This window comes from Ylistrum balloti, unplaced genomic scaffold (genome assembly GCF_031769215.1).
Source record: "Ylistrum balloti isolate Yb309-2 unplaced genomic scaffold, AGI_CSIRO_Ybal_v1 Utg370510, whole genome shotgun sequence".
In the NCBI taxonomy this organism is placed as follows: Eukaryota; Metazoa; Mollusca; class Bivalvia; order Pectinida; family Pectinidae; genus Ylistrum; species Ylistrum balloti.
This window is the reverse complement of record NW_026782329.1, coordinates 1,549,143-1,568,772: the sequence shown is the minus strand read 5'-3', so window position 1 is coordinate 1,568,772 and position 19,630 is coordinate 1,549,143. Positions and strand designations below refer to the sequence as shown.

Here is a 19,630-nt window from a genome sequence, read left to right as displayed (position 1 = left end):
TAAAATGTTCCTAGATTGTTACAGCAACAGAAATAACATTTTCCAACATTCTATCGCTATCATAGATAATAATATTTGTAATCTAAACTGACCTAGGTCCGAGTAAGTACTGACAACACACTCGACACAGATAACGGACACTGCTTGCCAGCCCAAACATGATTGAGATGGGTAGTTTATCGGTCAAACTGGACACAATGAGGTTTTCATGATAAAACAGATATTTCTTGACATGCAAAGTTTCAATTTTCAACATTTCTTTAACTTATAATACTTTTTGTAGTACATTTTAACGATGAAGTCTCATCGTTATTTTTCTCTATATTTATTCAGTTTGGCTTCAGAATAGTCAGTGTGTCTTCAATATTCAAACTTTTGAACATTTTAACCTGAACAACTGCTTCATATGTTTATTTCACTAAAGACACCGGTCTATATATTGTGTAACGTTAATTAATCTTTAACCTAGATATTTCTTATACGTTTGTGTGTCCACAATCTTATCTTTGTACTCATGACCTGACAAATGGTCAGTTAGTCAGTGGTCAGCTACCCGAGTACGTCGAGCGCCTCCACTATAATTTGTAATGATGATCCGTTTTACCGTAATTGGAGTTCTGTTGTCATGGTGTCTGTACAGCTATATGGACGGTAAAATACCTGAACCGATTCCTGAACAATTCACGGTCAAGGTGATCGACGCCTGTATGAAGACATACGGATACACGGTAACCTGTGATATTATTATCGTAATATTTTGACTATTTCCCGTCTTGGATGTCTGTATCTGTATTTGTACGTCATAGATTCCAGCTGGGCTAAACAATGACGGAGAGAGAGAACGCTCTAGTTGTGGTGCCTCACCTGGGCGAGTTTGAAAGACTCAACCTTAATGTTTGAGACTGTACTGTCCTTCCAGATGGTTCCGGTCAATGGCTGAATTGTTCGGTTTTGCTAATTGGAATAATTATTGATTTAGTTTTGTTATTTACTGATCTTGTGGTTTTGCCTTGATGCTACGTTTCTGTTTATTGTAATCAACTGTTCAGGTGGTATTGCTGGTAACTGCCCTTCTACAATTGTATAGAATATAAGACGTTGGTGTAGTTTTCTTATCTAGGGTGTAAGAATGTTTAGTTCCTGTAAAAGCTCAATCATGCTTCCTTCCTCTCTAGATTTGTAGTCTTTTAGTATGAATCTTGCACCTCGTCTTCGTACGCTTTCTAAGTTTGCTGTCACTTCGGTTGTGAAGAGGTCCCGGATAATTCTTCCATATTCCATAATAGTTCAGACAAGTGCTATATATGCTGTTCTGTATTATTTTGAGCAGTGTTGGAGATGTTTGCGTTTGAATCCCAGAGTGGAGCCGTTTAATGTTGTATTGACAATGAGATATGTATCACCCAGCTGGAGCTTATGTTTATCGTGTTACTGTGTGCATTTTGTCATTGTACGTTGGCGCTCGGACAAATTTTGTCACTATGTTTGGAGCTGGTGTATCATTCATCCTTCGTGTGTCGACGCTGTTTGGGGTATATTTTGTCATGGTGTATCGACGCTGTTTGGGGTATATTTTGTCATGGTGTGTTGGTGTATCATTCATTCTTCCTGTGTCGGCACTGTTTGGGGTATATTTTGTCATGGTGTGTCGACGCTGTTTGGGGTATATTTTGTCATGGTGTGTTGGTGTATTATTCATCCTTCGTGTGTCGACGCTGTTTGGGGTATATTTTGTCATGGTGTGTTGGTGTATCATTCATCCTTCGTGTGCCGACGCTGTTTGGGATATATTTTGTCATGGTGTGTTGGTGTATCATTCATCCTTCTTGTGTCGACGCTGTTTGGGGTATATTTTGTCATGGTGTGTTGGTGTATCATTCATCCTTCGTGTGTCGACGCTGTTTGGGGTATATTTTGTCATGGTGTGTTGGTGTATCATTCATCCTTCGTGTGTTGACGCTGTTTGGGGTATATTTTGTCATGGTGTGTTGGTATATCATTCATCCTTCGCGTGCCGACGCTGTTTGGGATATATTTTGTCATGGTGTGTTGGTGTATCATTCATCCTTCGTGTGTCGACGCTGTTTGGGGTATATTTTGTCATGGTGTGTCGACGCTGTTTGGGGTATATTTTGTCATGGTGTGTTGGTGTATCATTCATCCTTCGTGTGTCGGCGCTGTTTGGGGTATATTTTGTCATGGTGTGTCGACGCTGTTTGGGGTATATTTTGTCATGGTGTGTTGGTGTATCATTCATCCTTCGTGTGTCGGCGCTGTTTGGGGTATATTTTGTCATGGTGTGTTGGTGTATCATTCATCCTTCGTGTGTCGGCGCTGTTTGGGGTATATTTTGTCATGGTGTGTTGGTGTATCATTAATCCTTCGTGTGCCGACGCTGTTTGGGGTATATTTTGTCATGGTGTGTTGGTGTATCATTCATCCTTCGTGTGTCGACGCTGTTTGGGGTATATTTTGTCATGGTGTGTTGGTGTATCATTCATCCTTCGTGTGTCGACGCTGTTTGGGGTATATTTTGTCATGGTGTGTCGACGCTGTTTGGGGTATATTTTGTCATGGTGTGTTGGTGTATCATTCATCCTTCGTGTGTCGACGCTGTTTGGGGTATATTTTGTCATGGTGTGTCGACGCTGTTTGGGGTATATTTTGTCATGGTGTGTTGGTGTATCATTCATCCTTCGTGTGTCGACGCTGTTTGGGGTATATTTTGTCATGGTGTGTTGGTGTATCATTCATCCTTCGTGTGTCGACGCTGTTTGGGGTATATTTTGTCATGGTGTGTCGACGCTGTTTGGGGTATATTTTGTCATGGTGTGTTGGTGTATCATTCATCCTTCGTGTGTCGACGCTGTTTGGGGTATATTTTGTCATGGTGTGTTGGTGTATCATTCATCCTTCGTGTGTTGACGCTGTTTGGGGTATATTTTGTCATGGTGTGTTGGTGTATCATTCATCCTTCGCGTGCCGACGCTGTTTGGGATATATTTTGTCATGGTGTGTTGGTGTATCATTCATCCTTCGTGTGTCGACGCTGTTTGGGGTATATTTTGTCATGGTGTGTCGACGCTGTTTGGGGTATATTTTGTCATGGTGTGTTGGTGTATCATTCATCCTTCGTGTGCCGACGCTGTTTGGGGTATATTTTGTCATGGTGTGTTGGTGTATCATTCATCCTTCGTGTGTCGACGCTATTTGGGGTATATTTTGTCATGGTGTGTTGGTGTATCATTCATCCTTCGTGTGTCGACGCTATTTGGGGTATATTTTGTCATGGTGTGTTGGTGTATCATTCATCCTTCGTGTGTCGACGCTATTTGGGGTATATTTTGTCATGGTGTGTTGGTGTATCATTCATCCTTCGTGTGTCGACGCTATTTGGGGTATATTTTGTCATGGTGTGTTGGTGTATCATTCATCCTTCGTGTGTCGGTGCTGTTTGGGATATATTTTGTCATGGTGTGTTGGTGTATCATTCATCCTTCGTGTGTCGACGCTGTTTGGGGTATATTTTGTCATGGTGTGTTGGTGTATCATTCATCCTTCGTGTGTCGACGCTGTTTGGGGTATATTTTGTCATGGTGTGTTGGTGTATCATTCATCCTTCGTGTGTCGACGCTGTTTGGGGTATATTTTGTCATGGTGTGTTGGTGTATCATTCATCCTTCGTGTGTCGACGCTATTTGGGGTATATTTTGTCATGGTATGTTGGTGTATCATTCATCCTTCGTGTGTCGACGCTGTTTGGGATATATTTTGTCATGGTGTGTTGATACTGGTGTATGAGTTATTTGTTTACTGACGCTGGCTTTATTTCTTTTTTGATGAGGCTATCCTCTCTACGTCAGATGAAGGTTTCATCTTAATATGATGATGAATATTCAAGTTTATCTACCACATGGTCCTTAAGGACAGGTAAATCCCTACACTGTTAGTAAGACATGGGATATCACAATCATAATCTAATAGCTAATTTTAAAAGACATTTGAAATAATCCATATTCTACAGTCAGTAGAACTTATAATTATCATGTACAGCAACAAATATATATTTGTTATTTTGGTTCTTCAAAGTAAGGGATGACGTGTATGCGTCTTTGCTGATATAGCAGAATGTTAATATTACCATGATATACGCTAATATAGCACGAGCTCAAATTTGAGAACCTAAGAATTCCAAAAGTATTAAACAAGTTTATTTTTCTAAAAGAATTTGACTTTTGAATATCATTTACCTGATTCTGTAGAGTATTCCTATCCTGTGCAACACATGTAAAAATGTTTTGGCTAAAACGAGGGTCTGTGCTTTGGCCGAACAACATTGTTGGTTATAGACAATCTAGTGCACCTTCTGAGTTCATCGTTATCACGCCTTTAGTGGCTCAAGCAATTTAGCAATAACACGTGAATACATTTATAAATCATTTTCTTTTATATCTAAAATATTTCTAAATTGGAAGTCATTTAAAACTGAAATTATATCTGAAGTTTATCAATTGGCACATCCTAAATGACTCGTGCTACCGATTTCTAAGCTTTACACAATGTATCCATGTGATTTGCACTGCAACCAGACCATAAGATACAGCGGTAAACGAGGAAAACCACAGGCGTTATGATACCTGATTCTACTCTGTATGGGTAGATGAAATTTTCTACAACTTAACAAACTTAACGTTTCTGATCTTTGCCACTGCTTTGTTAACAAGCCTTTTTTCCATGATAAACAACAATTCAAATGTGCGACTTTAAGTTTTTTTCCTTTTCCACCTAGTCTAATTCAGTGTCACAAAAAACATGTCTATAGAATCGTAAGTAATAAAAATGGTTAACATCAGGGCAAAATATAAACAAGAGAAATATGTATATGGAGACTACTGAATATATACAAGGAGTGTACGACCCGGTGTTTCGGAAGGGTAAGTGTCTTCAGTGTTACCGACGACATCTTCATGTAAATCTTGGTCAGGCCAAGTAAGTATTATCACGTTCCCTAATGAGAACAGGGTATACAACAATGGAAGCTTCAGGTCAAGTTTAGAATTAGACCCAGAATTTTTCTGTTTTGAGACAACAATTATGTATTTCGTATTCTGAACATTCACAATAATTCTGTTTTCATTGCATCACATGGTAACCTTTTCTAGACCTGATTGTAAAACATCTTGCATGCGTTCTACAGGTTTACTTACATAGTGAAAGCCGAAGTCACCATACATTGCGGTATTAGTATCAATAAGTATTAAACACCTGAAATTGGAGCTTTTGGTTACACCATGTCTAATGGTGTTTTTTTTTTTTTTTTTTTTTTTTTAAAAAAAACCCTTTCTAACTGAAAAATAAGATTAAACCAAGATAGAGAATTTTCATTGCAGCCGTAAAACGTAAACATTTCTATTAAAACATAATTGGTTTACTAGTGAGTAACGTATAGTGAAGACAAAGTCTTTCTTAAAATCGACAAAAGATACTCGTGTAAAAAGCATATAATCTATATATCTGGCCCAAGTGTTAACTAAGCTTAATACGGTTTTCACATGAATGCTCTAAAACCAGACAGTTATGAGACATGTGGTCTTTTCAGAACTTTTAAACATGAGTGTGTTCATGCCTTTCAAGTATTTTGGATTAAAAAGGTATGATAGAAATTGGCCTATACTAATTAAGGTCTGTAGAACCACCTCTTTGATAGAAGGGTTTACTTTGGCCTTTTCCAGTGATCAGGAATTTACATGTACCTATATATTGAGATTTAGGATATATACCAGTGAAGGTTGGTGACACTTTCGCCTCATTACATTGTATATTGTGAATGTAATATTTATACAGAGTACACAACCCAACCCTAATATATCATCTATAGAGTTTTCTGAACAGATTGGGACGTTGATAAGTCTTGGTGTAACCGACCCACTGTCAGATCTGGACAGAATGATGGCTGACCGATTTATCCTGCTGATGACGACTGGGTTTCCTTGGGAACTGGGCGCCGACCCTGAATTACAGGTAAGTATCCTTATCAGCAATTTTCACTCATTGATTATCTATCTGACATGGCAAGTTGACATTTATAAACAGCATAATGTCAGACATATAATATTAGAAATCTTAGAGGTTTTAAGAAGTAAATGATCAACATAACACCTTCAGTAAACCATAAGTTTGCTTCCATAACCTCTGCAGTCCTAACCCAGGTTCTCCCTAACACATTTAATTAATTAATATTAGCAAACCTTTTTCCGGTTTTGTCACCATTCTTTCATCTATTATTTCAAGTTTCGTATGCATTTTTACGCCACACAGTAATATACTTCAAATAGTAAAACAGAGATATTGGTGAAAGTTTATCAGAAAATGATAAAAATATATTTACATAGTATATTATTTACACAATATCATAATTTCGAACGATACTTATATTTTTATCTCGAAGAAAATTTGACGAGACTCTATTTCAAATACGCATAGAAGCCATAGCTTTAGTGATATATACTTTAAATTAGATTTTAATTACTAGATTTCATACAAATTTAAATGTGTAACCCTTTTACGACTAACGTATGGGAATTAGAAATCAGAGACTTGACATAATTACCTCCCTTAGTTTTGATATTTATAACTGCAACTTAGTGATATCTGAAATTGAAGTCAATTTTAAAGTTTTAATTTTCATCTTGTTATAAAGAAAGGCAGTAAGTAAAATACCCATATGCAGAACAATGAAAAAGTAGATATAAGGGAGGTAACTCCAACAGAATTGTACTTGTTCAGTGTCAATAAATGCTCTTTTGATGATTTGTCTTTCTACAAATAAGACAATATCGCTCTTTCTTCCGTAGATAACTGACACCAGGATGAGTGACGTTCAGGTGAGGATGTATGAACCGGTGACGTCATTGGGCGTAGATAAGAGAGCAGTACTCGTTTACTTCCACGGAGGAGGATGGAGTACGCTTTCTGTTGGTATGTGAAGGCTGAGGAGAAAATTCATATTTTGTAAAATGTATTGTAATTGTCTTCATTTTGTCAATCAAACATTTCATTCTCCATGTTAATTTATCATGTAAATGCTTCCTAATGTTGATTAAGTATGTAATGCTGCTCACGTACAAAAATTGATCTCAGTATCAAATAAGACTCTTTGGTCTGTTCTACAGGTACGTGGCAGTAAAGCTCACTACCTCTTGATATGTGAATGGAGAATAAAAAGCTGAAAAAGTTTACTATTTCTAGAGGTTAAAGCTTACTCTGTTTGTATATAAGGGTGGAGTATGTAGTCTTACACGTGGTGACAAAGCTTAGTTTTTGTTGATGTTTGGAGGTTAAGTTTATTTTTCGGAAAGTTGCTATTTATCAGTATATGAATCGTTTATGTTGGTAAGTGAAGATCAAGATATCGTTAATTGGTACCTGATTTGGCATGGCTCCTTTATATACTTTTTTTCAAATTTGATAATGGTTGGTTGACATTTGATAACGAATGGAAACTTTCCAGTGATTATATTAGCTTAGCGCTGACTTTAATTTTCAGACTCATATGATCCGATGATGAGGAAAATAGCAAAGGACAGTGGAATTGTAGTTATCTCTGTCAAGTAAGTCAGCCATTACATATTATATCTGATACTGTATAAGTTATCTTATGATTAACGTTCACTGTACATATAATTATGTGACAGCGGGACATGAAAGAAAACTTCACTCACGGAGATCTTAATTACTTGGTTTGTGCATTATATTGTGTTGCGAAAAAAACTCTACCCAATCGCGAAGACGAAACGCCAAGCCGGGTACCAAACACCACCCACACCCTCAGAACGGTCCCAGGACAGAGACAATCGCCCTATATATCAGTCCCTACACATATATAGGGGTACAAGGGGAATGTTACCTGTATATCTTGATACATAAACAGAAACCTACTTTTAAAATTACAAGATCTGGAGTTTATTGATGTGATATGCAGAAATAACATTATATGTCTAAAAGAATGCTGGACATCTGAAGAAATGATTTATCATTGTCTGATTACATACGTCATAATATACTCCGATCCCGAGGGAGAGAATAACAGAATCTTTACAAGATATATGTTTATATGTGTATGTATTTCGGACCGCATTTCTGCTTTAGTTTACGTATTCGGAAGAACATTTCGTTAAGCTCATCTATTTTTTTCTTTGTAGTTACCGACTAAGTCCACAATATCCATACCCTGTACCATTACAAGACTGTTCCGATGTTGTGGAGTACGTCATAGAAAACTGTGCTGACTTAAATATACACCCACAGAGAATAGCGATTGGAGGAGACAGTGCTGGAGGCAACATCGCCGCGGCATTATCGTACAAGTTCAAACATAAGTTAGCATTACAACTTCTCCTCGTTCCAGTTTTACAGCTGGCCGACTGGAACACAACGTCATTTATAGAAAATGCTCCCTACCTGGCAAAGAGTATCAACACACCTGACTCTATATATTTTGTTCTTAATTACCTAAACCTTGATTATAGATATGGCCCAGACTTCCTGAAGAATAATCACACTTCTCCTGCTTTCAAGACGTCCCATTATATGAAATTTATTGATAAAAATAGATGGCTACCAAAACATTTCATCAGAGACGAAAATCTAAAAACTAACAAAGAATCACAAACAGATTTTGGAAATGAAGAATTATTTTCAATGATCGAGAGCCGAATCACTGATCCGATGGTATCGCCATTGTTTGCGAGTGATGATATGTTACCAGGGTTACCCCTCACCTATATTGCCACCAGTGGATACGATTTTATCAGAGATGACGGCATCATGTACTCAGAAAGACTCAAACATGTCGGCCAGAAAGTTATACTTCAGCATTATCACGAAGCCTTCCATAACTCACTGTTCTTCTCACATGGTCCTCTGAAGCTTGAGGTCGGGGCTCGAATCATTAGGGATATCGTCAACATCCTCAGAAAGACATTATTATGACACCGTGATTCACGTGCTGCGTGGATTCGAACGTGGTGTTTATGTGGCATGTAGTGGGATACTTTCCTGGTATGTTTACCTGAAAATGTGTGTTGGTTGTTACATATATAGATAATCAAATTTTATGTATTTTTTATAACATAAAGTAAAAATGTTTTGATATGACATAGCCTTGTGATTAAATCCATTTATATTAAAACTTACGAGTCTAAAGAAATAATAAAAACAGACGAAACATGGTTTTCTTTCCAACAATAACATTTATTTTAGTATTCTAACACCTTGTAACATCACTAAGTTTGTACGAAATGCTGCCAATCATTCGCAATTTGTTTTCGTTCGATATAAATATATAAATATAATTAACGATAACAACAGGGTTCGTTAGGAGACGATGGTCCTCACTTGATTGCTACTTAAAGTTTGCATTGATATGAACATATTAATTTGATGTTTGCGTATATCAAGAGAGATAACTTCTCCAGCAGTATATAAATAAGGGGAGATAACCTCTCTAGCACTACGCAATTGCAGACATTATTACTCTGTTGTCACTACTGCAGCCGATGGAATCACTTCTGTTCAATCTAAAATATAATCAACACTTAGATACATGTAATTAAGCTCGACCCCAAGCATGCGCACACCTCAATCATACACACGATAAAGTCCACACCATTCAGAGAAGATATATATATGTTATTACTACTCGTTCCATTGTCACGCACCACGTGACCCAGACAGTTGTAATCTCGGCAACTGTCATCATCATGATTTTTAATGGCTTTCGTATCATCAACCACAAAACAACCGAAATCTCAAAATAATTATTTACAAATAATTATCTTTCATTATGTAACTTTGGCAATTTCAAAACGTCTATTTGATATTAAACTCCACGAGCGGGGAAAATCTTGCCCTTTCCTTTGTAAGTTTGGCATAAAGTTTGGCTTTGCATTGTCCCTTCCCTGTATACACGTTTCCTTCCCATATGCTATCGGCAATCTCCTTGAAGTGGAACCATGCATCACCAACCAGCATAGCAACGTCCATTGCCAGTGGCGCTCGAACTCTGAATGTCACTCTCTTGTCGGGGTCAATGTCTCCGACAACAGGTTCGAGCATGTTTCCAAGGAACCAACGATGACATGCTCTAGGAAGAGGGCGCTTATCCTTTGCTGGATGTTTACAGTCTAAGAGGTAGCGAAATAAACATTCAATATGGCCAGTATTCTCTTCTGGTGATGTTACAGTTCCTCCGAAAACGTTGAAGACAAATTTGCCCATGATTGGACAACGAACTTGATATGATATAGATTTCTCGTCCCGGTATCGGACAAAGACGTATCGTTGAAAGTCTGTTATATCGCTCTGAAACGGGCCGTGGTATTGAAGAGTGTGTGTCAACTTTACTTCCTTCTGTATTTGGAATTGAAATATGACGTCATCATAACTGAAGACAACGAGTGGGTCTATGTGTGTCTGTGGCACAATTCCGTATTGACTCATACTGGGTGTAGGGCCGAAAAACGGAACTTTCGGAAACGGACTTCTGATGTTTTCTCGTTTTTCCCGACACTTCACTCTAAACGCACACGCACTTTGTAAGGACTCTGAATGCCAATCTTCTTTTGCGAAAATGGTCAGAAAATACTTTCCAGTTTTCGGCGGCGCGACCGTGAAAATAGCTTTGTGGCCTATGATTCTGAGCATTACACGCCCTTCCAACTTTTGAGGATCCATGTCTGAATCTTTGGCGTCTAGTGTATAACCAAACCCAAGAAGGTTCGGAATTTTTAGTTGCAGTACAATTATACCATTGCTTGTATATTGTGTTCCATCATAATGATTAGCGAATTTCAAACCATAATTGAAGAATGGGGATTTCACAACAGGCAAGTTAATGAATTCTGTCAGTGAAATCGGACATTCCAGAAGCTGCCACTTCGGATCATCTGGAAAATGTTGGTGAATATGGTCCTCCGGATCTGTGATGAAATAGAACTCGTCACATCTGTAGTAGAAGGTAGCTAGGCCGGTTACAGCGTCTTTCTCGTCCTTGTCATTACCTTTCACATGCCGTGCTCCCCAGTTGCAGTTGATAAAACACCAGGATCCTTCAATAAATACAGCTGTCCAAGAGTTGCGGAATTTGTCACTGTCCATGCGCATGCCTGGTTTGTATCCTGCACCTTTTGACAAACCCTGAATGACCTCACAATGGAGCCCAGCATAACTGTAAAAAGAAGAATCAGGTTATGAGCTATATAATGTAATGTGATATTGAAGATATGTCTAACCTAATGAATCGGGAAAATCAGTCAAACACGACAGTGCATCAGGCGATACCACAATGCTGATTTCCTTGACACGAAAATGTTTGAAATTGATTATGTTAAATTTTTGCATGGCATTTTTTCAATTTATTTCGTTAAATCCCTATTGGAAACGTGTTTAATCATAATATTGTCACTTAAAAAAAATGGTATTGATGACGATTGAAAAACGCACCTGCAAAGTCTTTTAAAGAGATCATGGTAGCTCTCAGTACCGTATTTGATTCCCCTAAGTAGACCCATCGGAGATTCTGGGTTCACCGTCTCGTCAACTTCCAGTTTATTCAGATCCTTCACTGTAATCCAGCGGAAGATAGCCCTGCAATAGTACACAGCATGTAGTTACTAAAATTCCAAATAAACACTGACCTAAAATGGACACATGATGACACACATGGCAATATTGAAAAAAATATGGTATAAGTTATGAAATCTGTCCCCTAAGCTATTCAGGGTAGGATGTAATAAAGGACGAATGTCTTGGGTTACTACCATTTCATCGATAGTCAGACCAATTTGTTTCTTCACAGGTCAACAAGATCAATATGGTTGGTAGAACAATATAAGTACTACTTTACAATAATAGAGAATTCGGTATCAACCTAGACATGATATTAACCCATAGTAGTAATATCTACCTTAACGAGATGCTAGTGAACGGCAGTAATTAGGAAGGCAACCACGACAGATTATATAAGAATATCAACGTATTGCCTAACTTAAAATAACTATGAATAACAGTTGTTTTCTCCAGTAAAATCATATATTTTTGTGAGGCCCAATTTTCGTATTTTCTTTTTTGTTTTTTTGTCTTTTTGGTCTTTAAAAACTCTAAGATGAATATAGGTTAATGAATCTGTTTGTACTAATTTTAATTGTTTGTGGTCATTTCAATTCCTGGATAAAGTGTACAAAGATATCAACAAAAATATAACCTTCACGAAAATTAGTGAGTTAAAAGTATGTTAAATAATTCCACATTTCCATAATTCTTATGCTATGACGTTTGAATTACCTTATGAGTACATTTATATCTTGGTAGAGATCAATCTGTTAGTTCATAAATGACTAGATATATGTTTGAGTAACAAGAATTATCGCAACAGTACACCATGAAATTGTCTTGTTTACAAAAAACTTCGGACATTGTTCAAAGGTTATCCATGTTATTGTATAACAGTTATATACTTTTCAGTGAAGATTATTGTACAAGTGGGTTTTCGAAAGTATTTGAATTATTATTGAATTATCTCGTATTACGCAACAACAGCTGGGGTCAATATATTTTAATGAACAGTATGCTTGGCATGTACGGAATGATTGTATGGCACCACACAGATCAACACCAATGATGTCTGGAATAACAAATGAGTTCATTGATTCACTATAATACTGTGAAGGTGACATTTTATAGGTTTAACATTCAAGTACTCTGTGCTGTTTTGAAATGTTTTAGGGCAAATTTATTTATATACAACACATGAGAAGCTGAAATGTATGGAGTACGATATATACCTTGATTTTTCTAGGTCTGTTTGGCAGTTGTGAATGAGGTCTTTAACAAGGTCAGTGAATGCAGAGTAGTCTTTCTGAGCCACCTGTGAAAAACAAAACCCATTAACAAAGTTACTGCTAATCCAAAGCTCTAGGTTCAACACAAAATACACTGATTGTAACAAGTCTTCAGTTCTCAGCTTTCTCAATTAATGTTATCTCATAGTAACAAGATATAACAGTTGGAATATACAGTTGAAAGCAAGCATAACAGACTATACAGCTAAACGATATTTTTGTTTCACATAACCACTCGAAAACATAAAAGTTCATCTTACTAGAAGAAAAGTCGCAATCAAGCAATTTTTACTGCTTTCAAACATAATGTTTGATTGATTATACTTTCTATATTTTGACTTCGACTGCGTCGATATGGGAAATGAAATTGACGGATACTTTCTATTAAGCTGATAAAAGTGTATATTAATCTATATATATATTTTAGAAAGTGTTCTCTGGAATAAAATTCCATAAAATATAAAATAAGATTTGTGGTTTATGAGACCTAATACAATTTCGAAAGGCAATTACTCTAATTATTCCAATGATTTTATTTCTATACGACTGTACAAAAGAGATACGACTGAAAAGCGGCACCTTTTAATACAAATTTAGCGTTAGATACAAAAGTATCATATAGCCAATCAATGAATTAAACTGCATCATGCAACTGTTTCATCCTTCTAGGACTCGTCATTACTGATAAGGGCCTAATTTTGTAAGGCTAGGAGACGAATATGGAAAATCCAAAATGGACAAAAAACTCACAATTTAGATGGAAAGATGAACAAATCCCTTATGCAATAAAATTAGTCATTTTCATATGTCTGGTGATATTAGAACAGCGATACATAATTATATTCTGAACCCTGCCAGTATTTCATTGATAACTTGGCATGCAGGTTACAGCAATCCTCGCAGACTAAAAGTCCACTAATACGTGTCATACACATTACCAAGTTTCTTTTGCGGGGGTGTGAAATGTCAACAGCTCTAACGATCATAAAACATATTAGAAAAATCAATTGGCATAATGTTAATATTTACTCAGAACGGATATTAGAATCTTCAAAATAACTTTGTTCCATTGATATTTTAGACTTTAATGACACGCCTCCGACATCGTGATGGAATTAACAGAGAAACTCGAATGAAATCTGTCTGGCTACTATCGATTTCTGAGGAATGACCTCTATGGTTTGTAATATGGCTCTAAATATCTACAGTTATTAGGCGAAGCCTCTCACATACATATACACTCGCTACAGAATCCTTGCGAAGCTTTAAACGTTCCTCTGGTAAATCAAAGATATTTCAAATTTAATAGGTTTATTCTATTAGTTATTTTATTTCAATTTCTTCATGTTTTTAAAATCAATCCAAAGTCATTACTACAGAAAGACAGTAGCCTATTAAATCAGAAAGAATTGTTCAAAACCTCATGGTTGTTTGATTGATGACGAAATCTTTCTTCTGACTGCTTCGGATTTAGATCTCAGATATAGTACCCAGAAACTGTAATGTCTTCGGGACGAAATGCAAATATTTAGGGTATTGGAGAACTTTCAAACTTTCAATTGGGCAGGCTTATTTTTGGATGGATACTCCATCAAAATTGTGCATTCTTGAATGGCGGCCAAACCTTGTTTACTTTATTTAGCAAGTTAATTTGACCGTTATAATTCACAGATCTAAAGAATGCACAATCTTACAAAAAAACACAAAATACCAATTTAGAAATAGACACAGTAGCGTAAATATTGTATTTGTAATTATTGTATATCATCTTCCTGACCAAATGTAAGACAAGCATATTGCTCAATATGTTATCAAGAATAAATAAAGACAATTATTATCATTATTAGCGTCAAAGAATGAATGTAACTAACGAATTTGGTAGTATCGACATTTCTAGTGATTGTATTCAATTTCAAAAAAATTCTAAGCTATATCTCCGATGCTATGGGATATAGTCGTTACTGTGGCAGTATGATACATCAGCCTTTATCTGTGATATTGCCGGGATATTAGTATTCCTACGAAACCTCTATAAATAGTTGTGTTTTAGTCGTGTGAAGTTTGGTGGTTAAATGAACAACAGCTAGTCTGTAAACTTTATACAATAATTAGGGAGAGTACTATTCATTATCTCCTACTGTTTTTAGTTCAGCAAGAAATATTTATTTTGTAATCAATATAACACATGTTTTACCTCGAATACTTGGTTGTCTAGGGCTTCAAACTCTTCGGGACTTTTGAATAATTGTGATCTTCGAAACTCTGGTGGTGCAACTGGTGGTGGTCTTGAGAGGTCAATGGATGCTGTTTGTAATGTGGTAGTATCGGCATCCGGTATGGTCTGAACGGAAAACAGGTATATTATGTACAAGAAGATAGTGTTTGTGAAATGATGAACAAGTAGATAGGGTTTGTGAAATGATGTAAAAATAAATAGGGTATGTGAAATGATATACATGTAGACAGGGTTTGTGAAATGATGTACAAGTGGTATGTAGACAGGTTTTGTGACATAATGTACAAGTGGTTTGTTGTAAGAGTTTGTGAGATGATGTACAAGTAGATTGGGTTTGTGAAATGATGTACAAGTAGACAGGGTTTGTGAAATGATATACAAGTGGTATGTAGACAGGGTTTGTTAAATGATGTACAAGGTGTTTGTAGATAGGGTTTGTGAAATGATGTACAAGTGGTTTATAGATAGGGTTTGTGAAAGGATGTACAAGTAGATAGGGTTTGTGAAATGATGTACAAGTGGTTTGTAGACAGGGTTTGTGAAAGGATGTACAAGTAGATAGGGTTTGTGAAAGGATGTACAAGTAGATAGGGTTTGTGAAATGATATACAAGTAGATAGGGTTTGTGAAATGATATACAAGTAGATAGGATTTGAGAAATGATATACAAGTAGATAGGGTTTGTGAAATGATATACAAGTAGATAGGGTTTGTGAAATGATATACAAGTAGATAGGATTTGAGAAATGATATACAAAATAGATAGGGTTTGTGAAAGGATGTACAAGTAGACAGGGTTTGTGAAATGATATACAAGTAGACAGGGTTTGTGAAATGATATACAAATATATAGGGTTTGTGAAATACAATATACGCTACAAATTTCAAACAGAAAGGGAAGAGTATTTTAATTAACGCTTTGTTGTATAAACTAAATTGGAGTTAACACAGTTTCTAATTCAAATTATTAAAAGTTATAATTTTAGTCAAGCACAGTTTAAATGATCTACATGTACATTTAATAATTACATTTCAGGACTAAACAGTAGACCTAACGTACATTATTCAAATATTGTCACTTAATAGCATAATTCGACTGTAAACAGTTACACATGTTGAGGTTTAAACACTACAGAAGCGTCATGAAATAAAGACAAAACTTACCTCCGTCATCGTTACGAATTTCTCGGCAATCATCAATAACATTTCCGAACTGTGTTTTTCGATCAGGCGAGTCACCTGATTTTTCTCCTCGGTAGTAAGTTTGTTCATCAGAGTGCGCAGGCGTTCTTCCTTCTTCCGCTGGTAGAGTTGTTCGAGTCTCTCGGTTTCTTTCTCCAGACCCGTTTTGATGTCTTTCTTTGATGTTATTTTCTTCTCGAAACCTGCCACTAGTTCCTGTACTGATTTTTCCTTCTCAACCTGCATGATAATAGAATATTTCGATAGGAAATATTCGTGCAGATGTTGACTATACTGCATAAACAGGAATATGTTACTTTGATTTATAGTTTGTTTTCAATGTGCCCATATTGTGCTAAATTTTGTTTTGTAACATATGGTGTATCAACGAAATAGATTTCACGTGAATCGTTACCTATACAATTCTGTATATCATGCACGTACTCATGCTCGAGTAAATAGGCGAACAATTACCATTGATAAAGGGATTTCGTTTTAAAAGAATTTGAAACTTAACATGCTTGTTCAATTGATAACGGGAATTCGTTTTAAATGAATTTTAAACAGCTGCAATACGAATTTAAAGCGTATATCAGCGGTACAAATATTTTTGTTTTGAAAATACTGAAGCGTATTTCTTAAAAATAAGTCAGCATCAAAGAAAAAATATACAAAGGACGACGGGTGTCGTCGATGAAGCAGACGTTTCTTACTCTTCTTATTCTCTTTGTAGTTTGTTCAGGAGTTTCCGTGTTAAATTTTCTTTTGTTCAAATTTGGATTATGATTCTGTTGACATTGTTGTTTTTTTTTCAAATAAGCAATCCTTTCATGTCCCTCTCGGGAGATAAGCACAAGCCCGAGATAAATTTCTCGTTACAAGCGGCATTTTATGTGATTTTGGTGAGATTTTACCAATAACTTAAATGTGATGGTATTTTGCACTCTTTAAAACCTAATTACTCGTACAGTCTCTTGAGTAAGGCTATTTTCGTATGTATATCTAAAAATTGTTCCTAGGAGATGATTGCTTGAATCCACCAATAATGCATTGTGTATTCGGTCGTTTGAAGGTTAAATGATGTGCTGTTTGTAAGAGCCCTTCTTTAGTATAGATTCTAGTCCCAACTCACGATTACCATAACTACCAAATACTGACGGACAGACAAATGTGACATCTGACACATTAAAACAATAAAGCTAAGCTAGTGTATTTTAATACATTTTTTCAAAATAAAACTAATATGGATTATTAACTACCCACTCGTCAATATACCACTTTGAATTCTGTTTTAGCCTGAAGATACGAATGTATAGGTCACCAGACACATTCTATCATTGGTTATCCTTAGCCAAGCCAAAATTACGACTTCAAACCGTTGTAACTGTTGTGTCGCTCATTCCGTGTATTCTTTTATTTTGTATAAAGTATCATAGCTACCTGTACAATCTGAACAATTATAACATCAAAGTTTATACCTTATGTGTCGGACAGGGAATTTCTATGTGAACGATCCATATATAATTGGACATAATTAACATAGAGCGCTTATATTAAGGAGAGAACGACTACCTAAGTATACCAGCGACTTCATTAGAAACTTTGGTGTCGTAGAACAGCATTTTGACAATATAGTACCCTTATGTTGCCACGGAAACGTCATTGTAGTAAAGGTATCAGAGTAGTAGTGTTACAGCGTTATACATTGTACAATGCATTAGAAGTATCAAGACATATTGGCATTTCCATAAAAATCAATCAATCAATCAATTATGCTTTCAATCAACCAATAAACCAACTTTATTTCGTCGTTACATCCAAACACCTATGGCAACAATTAAAAAACATATTTTAGCTTGTACGTTTTAATATACGTTTATTTCTTATATACAACCTGTGTATTACAGTCAAAATCTACTCGTTCAAAGCATATCGACAGGAAAGGACGGTAGATGTTGTGTCATTCCTGCGTGAAGATGTGTTTTTCTTAAACAATTCACAAAGATATATGGAATCACCAGTGTGACGCATGTTTTAGTTTGTATGATTGTAAATGTCCCTTCAACTTTAATACAGGATTTTTTCCGTAAACAACAATTTTAAATCACAAGAAATTGTTTATCTGGCCGGAGAAACTATTACAAAATGGAAGAAATATTCACAAATACAAATGTAAATGGTCTTAAATCAAAACTAAATGTCAACATTTTGAACAAGCCACTATCATGCGTACATACACTTTTATGAAATGTTACAGAATACCTGTATTGTGTAATCATCATTTAACGTATCTTATAATTCATGTGATTTATGCAATGTATTTAACCCCTAAAAAAATCTTGTCATGCAACAAAACTGCAAAATAATGGCCAAACCGTTTTAGATGTTGGTTTTCCTCACCTTGAGTTCAGCCTCCAGCCGCTGGACCATTTTGGTCCTGTCCTCGTGAAATCGCTCATACAGTCTGTCTTCCTCCTCTTTTTGTTGTAGTTCTAGTACAGACTGGGCGTCAAACACTCCTAACGATTCAAAATCCTGCAATATTGATCAAAACATCATAAACCTCATTGTTTTAAAATTACTAGGTAAAATAATTGGGAATCCAGAATGAATAAATAAAATGGAATTCTAAAAAATGACCTGCATCATGAATGAACACCCAACGCCTTCATCTGGAAAACAAACATTAAATAACACAATCGTGTTGAAATTTGATTTTGACATAGCCAATCCTGAAGACCGACATTGCTATTTCCTTACTATTCTCTCTAGATGTGGTGAAATTTACAAAACCAAACGGCGAACAATTTGAAGTTTCAAAAAAAGTGAAAATGCAGTTGTTCACTTTAAGATAGCAATCGCATAGAAAATTCCTCACTTGTAATAAAAAGTTGTCGGCATGACTTTGAAGTGAGGATCGTTGCCCGGAGGCCACTGGGAGGTTGTAACCATACTGTGTACAATGATCTAAGTGGTCTTGTTTTTGGGGAACTGTCGGTGGTACAAAAACAAAACTCCACTTCAAACAAGTGATGACATGTGTGGCTATGATAACACCAAAGGCCCAGCCAGGAATAAAGTCGTTATATATTACCAGATGGGGAGTTCCGAATGCATCGGGAAAACTTATATCAACGAAAACCTGAATAACGTTACGTAATAATTTACCATATCGCAACTAAATCTCAGCAAAGCATGCGAAGTCTGTTTCTGGAATAGAAACTTCAAAATGGAGTATAATTTAGGACGAAAAGGAGTTATTTCCGACAACAATGAGAACGGTTGAGAACATTTGGTATTTAGGTCAAGTCGA

At 36.1% G+C, this 19,630-nt stretch overlaps 2 protein-coding genes across 2 annotated transcripts in view; one reads left to right on the top strand and one right to left on the bottom strand.

Annotated features, from left to right (window-relative positions):
- Positions 1-590: 590 nt before the first annotated feature.
- LOC132555712 (arylacetamide deacetylase-like) lies at positions 591-8,991 on the top strand. The gene is made up of 5 exons (XM_060220074.1): positions 591-728; positions 5,893-6,021; positions 6,855-6,978; positions 7,547-7,610; positions 8,202-8,991. Exons 1-5 carry the CDS (start codon positions 591-593, stop codon positions 8,989-8,991), a joined length of 1,245 nt encoding a protein of 414 aa, XP_060076057.1.
- A 284-nt stretch (positions 8,992-9,275) lies between these two features.
- Positions 9,276-19,630, bottom strand: part of LOC132555697 (hillarin-like) — a 70,286-nt gene continuing 59,931 nt past the window's right edge. Inside the window, exons 3-8 of the mRNA XM_060220057.1 lie at positions 18,718-18,852; positions 16,300-16,557; positions 15,094-15,240; positions 12,843-12,925; positions 11,503-11,646; positions 9,276-11,227 (exon numbers count right to left, since the gene is read on the bottom strand). Of these exons, the coding sequence (XP_060076040.1) occupies positions 9,871-11,227; positions 11,503-11,646; positions 12,843-12,925; positions 15,094-15,240; positions 16,300-16,557; positions 18,718-18,852 (2,124 nt within the window). The 3' untranslated portion in view covers positions 9,276-9,870. The remainder of the gene's footprint in view (positions 11,228-11,502; positions 11,647-12,842; positions 12,926-15,093; positions 15,241-16,299; positions 16,558-18,717; positions 18,853-19,630) is intronic.